This window comes from Sphaeramia orbicularis, chromosome 11 (genome assembly GCF_902148855.1).
Source record: "Sphaeramia orbicularis chromosome 11, fSphaOr1.1, whole genome shotgun sequence".
Lineage (NCBI taxonomy): Eukaryota > Metazoa > Chordata > Actinopteri > Kurtiformes > Apogonidae > Sphaeramia > Sphaeramia orbicularis.
Window position 1 is genome coordinate 31,552,153 of NC_043967.1, and position 13,111 is coordinate 31,565,263.

The following is a 13,111-nucleotide window of genomic DNA, read 5'->3' on the forward strand; positions in this document are numbered from 1 at the left end:
CAACATTTGCGTTATCATATATTCATAAAAACACAGTTATCTTCTGTTTCTCAAATTGAATCTCACCAAATATTACACAGTGGACTTTTAATTGCAGTATGTTTCTATGTGTTTCCGTGTATGTGCGTGTGTGTGTGTGTAAGCTGCCATGAACAAAATGCTGGATGCACACTCGACATCCCAGAAATCCTTTTGGCTTACCGATCTTCTTACAGCGCTCATCTCCTCTGTTGTGCATGATTATGGGCGAGTAGATGAAGGGACTGGCAGTGGAAATATTCTGTCCCAGCAGGCCTTTCACTTTGTGAGGCCGCAGACTGACGGGCAGATTCAGGAGCTTCACTGATCTGGTGGACATCACAGAAGAAAGCATTAGCCTCGCTCATTAGTAACATAATGAAAGGCTTCTGGTTGGGTATTAATGATTTCTACAACCAAAGAGTCAATGTCACAATGAGAATTTTATCTAATCATATTTTTTATGTAATTGCAAATCTTTTAGGTTTTTTTTTTGTTTGTGTGTGCAATTTTGCTGTTTGAAAATAATGAAAAAAAGAATCTTATCCTTGGATCACAATCTGTTCATACATTTCTCTTTATAACAAGTCACTTACAGTTAATGAAAGACTTCTTACAAATGAATTAAAAAGGAGCAAATGCAGAATTCATTGGCTACTGTAATGTTTTTTCTCTCAACAGTTTCACAATACACAGCGCTTTTCCGGTGGCGCTGCTCTGCTGGAGACCAGAGTTCAATGTGTGACTACTGTTGTCTGTGTTTTTATTATCCTAGAAAGACCCAAACATCTACCAGTAACCAAAACTATCTACTAATGTATATGTTTAATACTTGTTGATCCACTAATCCTAACAATACATGAAAATAATTGGCATAAAATGCAGTTTGTCATCTTTTCATGGTCATCAGATATGACCCATTTGGACGTTCAGAGGCTCCGTAGTGAACGTGGAAACACAGTCATCTTCTACAACATTGATTCACCAGTAAAACCCATGGAGTTGGATCAATGACAGTGGATGGAGACACTGGGTTTATGTTTCTTTCCTTTATTTCTTTATCTATTTCTTTTTGTTTTATTGTTATTTATTGTAATTAACACTAGGTACACGGGTGGCGGGGTGTGTGTGTGTGTATGTACGTGTGTACATGTATATGTGTGTGTGTGTGTGGGTGTGTGTGTGTGTGTGTGTGTGGGTGTGTGTATAGTGGTGGTGGGGTGTATTGATTTTATATGCAAAGCACTTTTCATGCTACATTTCATTGTATGAAAAAGTGCTATATAAATAAAGATTGATTGACTGATGTTATATTAATATATTAATGATATATTTGCTGAAAAAGTCAATTTTTCTTCAGTTTTCTCTGTTGTGATATGATAACCTTTGAATTTACCGTGAGTTTACATGCACATCTAAATGAAATATAGGAAATTTAAACAAAAAAAAAAAGGAAAATGATTCACAGTGAAAAATGCAAAATACAGAGGTTAATGTCATAATAAATGGTTATGAATCACTTAACAAAGGTCAAATAGAGAGAATTCACAGTCATTTGGGAACCGCTAGAAAAGTAGCACTGGGTCTTTATGGGTCTTTATGGGTTATATGTGTTTTTACAGTCTGTTCAACACAAAAGAATACTCTGAAATATGGTCCAAACCAGACTGAAGGTCAGTGGGACATGTGAATATCCATCTCTACAGTCCATTTATGAGTGCTCTGTAGTACGACGCCGATAAGAGTTTTAATGACACTTTTTACTTCCTGTTTCTAATTAAATGTAACTAATTTTAACTAAAATTTGTACTGCCTCTTGGCCAGGTCATTACTGGAAATGAGAATCAGTTCTCAACTAACTTACCTGGTTCAATAAAGATTAAATTAAATAAAGAAAGAAAATTTCTACATTACTTCCCTCTGGAAGGCGCTACCGTGCTGCTTAACACAGACCAAATAAGACTCAAACATTGATTCAATTCAAGCTACATTACTCTGTTTAACCCATAAAGACTCAGTGCTACTTTTGTGGCCATTCGCAAATTAATTTTTCTCTATATTTACCCTTTTTTAAGTGATTTATCACCATTTATTGTAATATTATCCTCTTTATTTTGCGTTTCTTAAAAAAAAAATCATGTATTTTTCTATATTTAATTCACTAATCATGTAGACGGTCATTAAAGGTCAGAGTAAATTCTAAAATAAATTATAATAAAAACTGAAAAAACTTAAGAAAAAGTGACTTTTTCAGCAAAATCTCTCATTAACTGAACATAAACCCAGTGTTTCCATCCACTGTCAATATGGATCAATATCCAACTCCATAGGTTTTACTGGTGCATCAATGTTGTAGAAGATGACGGTGTTTCAATGTTCACTACAGAGCCTCTGAACGTCCAAACTGCATTTTATACCAATCATTTACATGTATTGGTAGGATTAGTGGATCAACAGATATTAAACAGTTTAGATCAGTAGATGGTTTTGGTTGACGGTGGATGTTTGGGCCTTTATGGGTTAACAAACAAAAGGCTTAAGGTTGTTTTTAGTAGTTGTTTTTAGGCATAACTATTTTTAGTAGCTATTTAGTATCCTATTTTATGCATTTATTATAGTATTTTATTGCACTTACTGTGTGCAGTCCTTGTTTTTACACATGTTGTATGCCTATGCCTGTGTTGTCTTGTGTCTGTGTACTGTCTATGTTGTTTCCAGCCGTTTTGCACTTCAGCCCAAGACAAATAACAAATTTCCCTTCAGGGGCAATATAGTCAATTTGATTTGATTTGACTTGATCTGATTTGATTTGACATTAGTTTTGTATTAGAAAATACCATCAAGCGTAGAAGAATAGCAAGAATATAAGCCAGAAAAAAAGAAAAAAAAAAGGATCAGAGCTAGAGATCAGAGCCATCATCTCTAGGATCGTCAGTAGCTGGAGCTGACTGTTCTGATCTCTATATGAAATGCTGTTTGTGGAGTGCACTTCATAGAAACCACAACATTCACCAGATGGAATCTGTGGCCACAGCCACATAGTGATCACAGCGATTCTCACTGAGTTAGATTTTATCTGTGGCAGTGTGTCGACTCTCTCAGCACTAAGGGTTTGGTCCACTTTTTTGTATGAAGCAGTGTCCAAATATTTAACATTGTACATAGAAGGGATGGACTAGTGAAGGCTGATGTTGAATTTTCATTGTGATCAATGGCTCAGTGGATAAACAGCAGCTTTTCCTCTTTCTGTCTCAACTCCAGTAGCATCTGAGTTAACATTACAGTCACAACTGTTTTCTACTGGTGTAAGGAGGATATAACTATGTTTTGCAGTAAAAACATAACAGACTAACACAATTGTCTCTTGGTAAACTTGGATATCGGCTGTATTAATGTAAAAGAACAAGTGTGAAGAGAGTGAACACAGTGGATGTGTGTTTTTCTTCCATTTCTATTTATTGTACTTGGGCTACTAGAGCTATGCCACACTGATAATGAGATGGGACAGAGTAATAGGAACACTTTTCTAGATAAGTTGAGAAAGTACAGTTGAATACGGTTGTCTATAACACAGGGGTGTTAACCCTGTAAAGCCTGAACCATTAAATCACTGACAGAAAATTCCAGTTCTTTGAAACTGAGGCCTTTATTGGTCCTTTTGAACAACCCCAAAAAAAGTTTTTTCAAATATCACTTTTTTATGTATGAGTTTCAATTTTGTATCATATTTGATACATCGGGTCTCAGTGCTCAAATATTATTATTTTTGTGCAAACAAAAACATAATATAACACATACATGTCTAACAAATTGGTAATTCCTTTTCAAAATTGGCGAAGTTCTGCCTCCTTCCTCATTAATGACAATCTTGTAGTGTCACTGGAAAGGCCTCTGGTGAACGAATTCCTCCCCCCCGGTGGATTATCTGTGTATTGCATGTATCTAATTGTATACATCCGGTTTTTCAAGAAAAAAATATCACACTGATCATGTAGAGGGCTTCAAAACTCATGTATCAAATATGATTGTGTGTGTGTGTGTGTGTGTGTGTGTGTGTGTGTGTGTGTGTGTGTGTGTGTGTGTGTGTGTATATATGCACTAAATAACTTTGGTGTAGATTAAAAATGTTGGAAATATTACTCCCTATGACCTAAATATGCTTTGGTGGTAATTAATATTTTTAAGGCCCACTAAAGTCTATGTGTGGTAAACACTGGAACACACTGTGGGCCTCACCTCTGTGTGAGTTCAGGACTTATGTCACCACATACAGTGATAAGTCACTGGTCACTATGGTGATGGAACACACGTCACTACTGTTCGCACATGATGATTTTATCCTGGGAATGTTGGCACAGACCCCCAGATCACAAAACAGTAAATACAAGGAGTTTCAAATCATCCTGAGACCCAGCAAAGTAAAACTTTTGTCTTGATTGGAAGCAGCATAATGCAACAGTATTTTCAGATAAATTTCTTTGCAGTTGACAAAATTTCTTTTTTAAGTAAAGCTGTGAATCTCTTGTCATCTATAAAGGACAAAAAATGCATTGCTGGGTCTCAAGAAAATAATCTATCGTTGGTGGATCATAAGCTCAATCACCATTTGACAATAGAGAATTGGAGATTGTTGCTTTAAACATGCAGTCACATATCAGAAAGTTGTTTTTTTTTCTATTACATGTTAATATCCTAGATTTTCTAACAAAAATGACATATTTGGATGGAAGTCTGACCAGTACAAGACAATCAGCATTACTTCCTTCTTCTGTGAGAGGCCATAATGCTTTGTCTGCGTTAATTCAGACTTTAAGAAGTGACATGAAAAGCCCAATCCAGCGTCACTCACCGAACAATGGGGAGCTTTGTGAAGGGCACTGGAGGCAGTTTCAGGCCATCAGGAAGGGTGATGACCTCCATTCCACCTGGACACTTAGAGGTGTAGTTCTCCAGACTCTGGGTCACTTCCTTCTTCTCTATAAATGTCAGGAGGAAAATCAGCGAGTAAGTACATAAAGAAATCTATAGCTACAATTACACCAAACTTCATCAACAATTATGACATAACCCAGTTTAAATGATCCCTGTACTCAGATCATTCGAGCTCCGTCTCTATTATGGAGGTTTGTCTTTCGATGTGATATAAATTAAGTAGACATTAATGACCTCTGAGGTGTCTCTCTCAGCAATAATAGCCGCAGCCTTCAAGTAAAACCAGAATCTTTATTGTACCATCAATACCTTTTGAGGGGAACATTACTGCTCAACCAGCCAGAGAATTTGCTTTGGCTCTGCAACTTTCTAAAGTAGCTATCAAAAGCAGAGGGATGTACACACACGACGACTTCCCCAGATCTGCACAGCAGAATTATATGAAGTGTTACGATGGTTTTTGTAATAATATAAAGTCCAATACTACTTTATCTTTTATGTATTCAATGTAAACATATTTACAACTGGTCTTCTTTGTAAATCAGACACTTAAAAAAGAAGAATGTGTCCAAATACTTTCTTGTTTCCCAGCAACCTTTACAAAATACCCAAAGCTGTCCAATAAATATGTTAATATGTCCACAAAATGCAACTTCATAAATAAAGAATCTGTGCCAGAAACCTTGCACTACCACATCGAAGAGAGAGAATGTTGACTGAGGTGGATAGAGAGTAAAAAGAAAAGAGGCAACAGAGTGAGATAAATCTGGGCAAAAGATGGAAGGACTGATGGCATAAAAAAAAAGAGTAGGCAATAAGTAAAATGAGTCACTCCCCCTGGGTTACAGCTTTAGCGGTGCCAGTGAATGCCATATTTGTCCTTTTTTTCTGTGTCTATTTGTTCACAACAGATCTTTAGAGGCCAAGAAGCAGTGTATTTGCACTTTTATGCACATGAAAGATAGACTTTCTGCTAAAATAGTTGTCTCAAAACAGAGACACAGTAATAAACTCTGCCATAAATACACATTTCATGTAGACATTAAATCGTAAATCATAAATATAGATGCCCTTATTAAAAGCATTATATGTGGTGAGTTGGTGCTGAAATTCATTCATGGGCAGCACCTGGAAAGTACAGTTCTGTGCTACCTCTAGCTTTGTTGTTTTTGCAGGGTTGAAATCAGTATACAAATTTAATTCTCATTTGTCGCTTTTCCATTGACCCTAAAATTGCGTGAATACAAATTTAAAAATTACCTAATGGAAAAAAGACAATTTCGCCAAAACTCTCGTTTTTCGATGAAAAGTTTTTGCGCTGGCAAGAGGTGGTTTTTTGAGCATAGTGCGAATGGTATAAGGTCCGACTCAACAGGTGATGGAGCTTTAACACAAACATGTTGATCAAAACCCCACATCTGATTAACAGAGAAAAAAATTTGAGACAGACCACCATCACTTCTAACACTTTAAATAAAACAAAAAAAGACCAGAATGATCATTGACTTTACATTTTTAAAGAGAAAATCCAATGTAAGTCTAAGGGAGGCTGGGATTTTTGGTGCCAACCCCAGCAGCAGTCACTAGTATTAGAACTTGTATAAATTTCCATTTTTTATAGTCAAGGTCCCTGCCCCTTGGTCTGGAGCATCATTTTTTTCCCACACTGATTTAAGTTTCCAACATTATTCAGCATACCTTTGACAAAAAAAGAACAAAAAGCACTTGACCCCATCAAATGATAAAATCCAGTGATTCTGCCAGGGGCATTTCCACCCTAATAAATGGCGGATGGTGCGAGAGATCTGTTCAGCCGAGTAAATCAATAATTCCACCCTTCTAAAGCAGTGACTAGATATTTTTCACCTCCCCATTCTCTTGGCTAACAATACCGGAGCAAAATAAAGCACCACAAAAAGTCCTCTGGCAAACTGAGCAGTCTATTCAAGACCAGCCAAATGCATGGCTTGCGGTTAGTCAGCCTTGTCTGTAGCAAAGGTGATGTGTAATAACATCTGCTCAAGCGTCAAAAGAAACAGTTCCATGCTTAACAAAAAGGCAGTTCTTAACAGTATTCCCACCACTAAAGGATCTCATCTCACAGTGCCAACCATCAAGCAAAAGAAGGGACAATAGATGCCAGAACAAAGGCAGCATGGGTAAAAGTTTGCTCTGACTCTTTAGGGGAAACTGAATTTCCACTTCTTATTGCTTTCTTCCTAAACAGTGTTTGCAGTTCAACTTTCCTTGCAGTGCTTTTATTTACATTACACTGTCAGAAGCTTGACCGAGCATTTATTCTCCAGTCAACAGTGAAATAATGCTCACACCTATGCAAATCAAAGTGACAGTAATGAGGACTCAGGCATTCTAACAGCATATTTTGTAGGTTGCCGTGTAGCTTCCTCTCAGTTTATCAGCAGAGTTCTAACAGTGTTTGTGAAGTAGCAGGTGTAATATTTTAACCGCTTCACTGGAGCTCCTTGAAAAGGTATATTACATATAGCAAGTATTGTGTGATGTCGTGGACAAACTGTGAAGGGTAAACAACGCATTGATCAGTTCCCTGATGATGCACCATAACCACAGTCTTTGAGGCAAACTGTGACGCACAAAATGTTCTGTTCATTGATGTGTCTCTTGTCTGTTTTTTCCCCCAAAAGAGAGAGTATGTCTAGACTTCTTTGGTGAACAGATATGCTTTGAGTCAGCTAGTGTTTGACATCGTTGTGTCTGGATTTTCTCTGTTACCTAACAGCTATTAGATAGTTTTCCAAGGTCTGTAACCTAAAAAAATGGTCAGTCTACAAGGTTGGGATGCACCACTGCCTGGAACTGATCCCATGTCGTGAAGCAGGAAGGATTTGTCTCTTATGGACCCTAAAATCCTTTTTTTCCTATTAGAAAGGTAAGGACACACAAGTTTTTTATGCCTGGAATTAATGCCTTGTATTTGCAGAATTTTCCCTTTTTTCAGTCATCTACATATCCACCAGCTGGGCCATAGTCATTGCTCTACATAATGTACATGTGCATTTGTGTATGTGTATGTTTTCTGTATTATACAGCTGTGGAAAAACATTTCTGGACATGCCATGCATTTGTGACATATTGCATTAAGAATCCCTCTGAAGTCACTGAACTCAAAGTATTTTTCCGTTCTCAAAACCTACATGCTCCCTTCTGCAAATGCTCTGTTCCATGGAGGTTAAAACTGGATGCTTCAGCAAGATAATGAAATGCATCCAAGGCATGACATGTTGAAACTGTCATGAATATAATTATTTTTTCTTGTTAACAATAAACAAAAAAAATCATTTGCATTTGTTTGTGCCTGTCTGATGCAGCCACACTTTTTGAAACATAAAAAAGATTTATCCGCAAATTGAGATTTTGTAAAATTTTCAGCGTGTCCAAAAACTTTTTTCCACTACTGTATGAGTGTATTGCATAATGTAAAACCTGAGACAAATTTTGGATTTACATCAATCACTACAAACAAATGTGCATCTTTGTGCATCTCCTTGGGTCATACCATTCTTTCATTTCCTCTGCGTACCATGATTTTCTATAGACTTCCTTTAACTCAATCACAGTGTTTTTACAGAAGTCACTTTAGCAATTCTGTGATACTTTACTGAAATTCTTACATTCATCCACTAACACCACCAATTCTAACACAGGAAGGTCCTTTAGTTTCTCTTTGGTCTGCGTTTTTAAGCTGGTTCATGATTGAAACATGTAACATATACATTTATGTTGTGTTTGTCAGATCACAAATACTACCCCCACACCTGTACCAGATGCCTACTTTGTGCTGCACTAACTTTTTATTGCCCCTCATTGACTGTATTGGTTGAAATGGACTGGATACTAATAGTAGTTTACAAGCAGAACTGACCACTCCTATTTTTGTCTGGATTGTTGCTTCATAAGCTAATCTTCGCAACTAATACTACTATAAAAGCTGCTCAATCTATGGGTCCATCCTAAATCCCCCTGTATCTACTATATTCACAAAGTCTATACTAACATTCAACTTACTTCTGGGTAAATAAACAGTAGAATGTATTTTTCCAGATGCAACATTAAGGATGTAAACATGTTACTTCCTGAAAGCCTCCTTATCAGTTGGAGCATGTTACCTTGGTAACCAGCCCATCTCACCTTCACCAGCATCTGTGTAATACTATGGACTGTACCAACACATGTAATACTACTACTACCAGGTGCTGGGTTGTATTCACCTTCTGTCATTGTACACCAGTGCCATGATTTCATTGACTTATGGACTATTTATACTGGCGTCCAGTGCTTGCTTAGTGGAATATTTACCCAGAAATAGCATGCAATTTACATTCTATAGTTTTGGACATGCTAAAAAATCTTGTCTACTCTTTTTTTTTCTACAAATCATCATGTTAATATGGAATTTCATACACTATCTATGTTTTGTTTTTTTTTATTTATGCAATCAAGACATTGTGAATGTCATTTACAGTTATTATTTGTAGATGTAATTATTTCTCAACAAAGAAAAGTTTCCAACATTTTAGTGCTCTGAATTTATAGTATGAATGGTAGCAGAAAATATACTGTATATATGAATGTTTCTCATTATTTTCCAACAATTGGGAGGAAGTGTTTGAGTTAAGGTCCAAATTAGAAACAGGTATAGCATTTTTAATAAATGACATAAATGGAAAAGTCTCATTCTACATCTTGTCTTGAAAAATATTTATTTTGTTTTTATGACGCCTATTTAGTTGCTCTGGATGTGATAAGTCGGGTAAAGGTAAACTTTCAACGTGTTAAAATGGGTGAAAAGTATTCATCATTCAGTTTGGCGTTCAGGTAATTATAACTCGGTACATTTATTCAGTGACTTTGCCATGTAACGGAACAGACCATTAGGTCAAATTTAAGTGAAAAACGAAAAAAAAAAAAAGTCACAGTCTGAGTTTTATTTCTGAGTCGATATTGAAAAGAAAGAAATCTTTATCTAAATCAGTTAACGGCTGTGGTGGAAACGCTTATATAGAAAATGAATAAGCGCAAACACGTCCGTGTTTGTATTTCCAGTTGGACTATTCAAGTTCTGCTTTTCTCACCTCTGACTTCCTCACAGTAAAGTCTGGCTCCCTTTGAACTCATCATTACACACAGTTACAACAACGAAATTGTGATTATTCCATAATGGCTCTTAATTTCCATTCTATAAGCATGCTAATTCAAAGCTGTGTGATGCATATCGCGCAATTTAGTACACACTGAAGATCCCAGAGGGTACGAAGGGGCAATAGTTATAAGAAAACAAGCATAATGTAATGATCCTGATTACATAAAGCTGGAGCCTGGTAGCAGTCCTCTGAATCTCTAATGAGGGTTTTTGTGTTTGGAACCGAGGTCGGCAAATGTTATCTAACTGCACCAGATCCCAACACATATGATGATGAACTAAAAGTATTAACAACGCTTTTATTGAAATGCATGTGAAAGGGCACCAAAAGAAGAGGAAACACTTTGACAGCTACATGCTTGGAAATGCACAGCAACAATGAAACAGCCGTCGGTATCTTAGTCAATAAATAACATGTTACCTTAGCATCAACATGTTAAGTACGTAAAGCAGAGAGATAAATCGGGTATAATAAATGTGCATTTAACGTTTTGAGCAAAACAACTCACAAGAAATCAATACTAGACTGAATAATGATGCAATAATAATTGATGTTCCCATATACTTTGATGTTGTTGGGGTAGGATGCATGTTTAGGAGCAGGTCCCGAATTGACACCACCATCATTCTCTTGACGTTCAATCTTTTTACCTTTTGGGAAATGCTAATCTCAGAAGTGCAGCTAAATGTTTCTATTCTTTGTGCTATAAATCTTAATGTTCTTTATAGTGCTTGGAAGAGATGAGAGTAAAGCCTCAAATGACAGTACTGACACTAGAACACTTTTCAAAGAAAAACTGCTTAAGTTTTACAGTAAAATGAAAACTACTGACAGACACCACACACATACACACCGACAGGTTTATGAATAATTTAGATTTGTCTGGCTGGTGTTTCTAGTAAATAGCCAAGAGCTAAGAAGTGCAGTCAGTGAAACATAAATCATCACAACAATAAACACTATATTTAAAAATACTGACTTCACTGCAGAGTCAAGACTGAGGAACTGATCTGATTGTACGGGTATGAAAGTGACTGTTCAAGCAAAGTATGTCTAACTTAAAGAAGTATTTTGGCAATTTTACACTTCCCCAATGTAGAGACATCAAAGCGCAAGATATTGTGATTTAAAGCCCAGAGAACAGAAATAGAATTGGAAAAAGGGGTCTATGTTCATGTATGACATTTCTGCTCATCATCAGAAATTAACACTGTAAATTACAACCTCCATATACACAGTAGGTGTGATGTCGTGGCACTAAGGGGATTATTACATTATTAGACATAACAGATCCACAGTGTACCATTTCTAATTACTTTTAAAAGGTGATATCCATGGAACAGCTTGACAAATGCTGCAGATGAATTAAAAAGATTGTGGTAGCCAAAGGTCAAGATCCCAGTGATCTCACACCTGTCCATTCTAAAAATCTCTGAAACACCTTGAGAGAATTTCTTCACATTTGAAGCAAATCTTCATTTGGATCCAAGAATGAATTAAATAAACTAGAACTCACTAAGCTAAAAGTCACTAATTGTAGGTTGCTAGTAAGGGAAAAAAAAATAGGACCAATGGCCGTGTAGCAAACCGACATGTTCTATCAAGAACAACTTGAATTTACGAGGTTGTCAGGTTCTGGCACTATGCGAGTCCTGTGGTCTTGATGCTAGAGATCAATCTCCAGAAAGAAGTGGGTGGTGCTTTCACCTGAGGATAACTCAACAAAGTAAATGAAAGTCCATATATGACTTAACATTGGTGACCTTGCGTTTGATTCACTCAAGGTCAAAGGTTATGGATCCTAATGGAAGTCCATGTATGACTTCCTATCATTGCTCAGTAGTAACTATATCGATATCTCTAACCATTTCCAAGTTATAAGCCATCAAAACATGGCCCATTATAAGTAAAGGCAAATTTTAAATATTTCAAAAATCAAAATTTCTCACAACTGTGAACAAACTGTAGACAATGTCCCAAGGAAGCTATATAAAAAATGTGAACTAAATCTGATCAGTAGTTTTGTCCGAGAAGATGTTTGAAGAAATTGCTAACAAAGACGACGATGACAATAACGATGACGATGACGATAACGATAACGACGAAGACGGACACAGTGCCTTCACAATAGCTCATGGCCTATCGGTCAGTGAGGTAAAAACTGCAAATATAATGGACACAGCTAACTGTACTAATGGTTGTTGTTCTATCATTAATCTCACGAACCGTTTATGTGAAATGACAGGCCTATTATGTGTGGATTGTGCCATATAATCAGCAATATCCAGACAGAAACCAACTGTGTTTCTCATTGTCTGTTAGTTGCTTTTGGCAGAACAAGAGAAACATACTACTGTCATGACTTAAGTGTTCTGAGGGATTTAGTTTTATTTTTGCAGATTTTTCAGAACAAGTTTAACACATTTCATTAATCCACCCTTTAAGTACTATTGCATTAAGTAGACTAATGCACACGCTGACCAAACTCTGGACCAAGAAAAGGCATGACCCATAAAAATGAAATTGTGGTGGTGATTACACAAGTGCCAAACTTTTCCACAGCCACACTGTATCAGCTCCTAACTGTTTTCCAAAGTGTTAGGATTAATAGAAACACTATAAAAAGCTGAGACATCTGAGAGTTGCTATGTAATTATCGCACTATTATTAACCTGGCAGCCAGCTGGTTAAGTGCTAATAAAAGGTTAAATAAAGCACATTATCGAGAGAGGTGCTTGTTTAAATATATATATGTGATTAAAGAGCCTGTGACAGGGAGAGTTTGCATGCATCGTATCCTGACAATCTTGTGCTCTTAAAAACAGCGTTCTGACTGAGCATTATGCAGGCCTCTGGAGCTTTCAACAAAAGCTGTGGGAGCTGTGATTCAGCACAAGGAGACTTAGTGATGTAAATTACACTGAGGCTCAAAATCAGTAGGATGAAAAACCCAATAACCTATATCTCTGGAGAGAAAATAG

At 36.6% G+C, this 13,111-nt stretch overlaps 1 protein-coding gene across 5 annotated transcripts in view; it reads right to left on the reverse strand.

Moving 5' to 3' along the window:
- Positions 1–13,111, reverse strand: part of trappc9 (trafficking protein particle complex subunit 9) — a 374,675-nt gene that overhangs the window by 323,344 nt on the left and 38,220 nt on the right. For all 5 annotated transcript variants that reach the window (XR_003936606.1, XM_030147332.1, XM_030147331.1 and 2 more), the window contains 2 exons: positions 4,868–4,994; positions 202–347 (listed from right to left, as the gene is read on the reverse strand). Coding sequence is in view for 4 of the 5 variants with exons in the window: in XM_030147332.1 (XP_030003192.1) it covers positions 202–347; positions 4,868–4,994 (273 nt within the window). In the remaining variant the exon portion in view is untranslated. The remainder of the gene's footprint in view (positions 1–201; positions 348–4,867; positions 4,995–13,111) is intronic.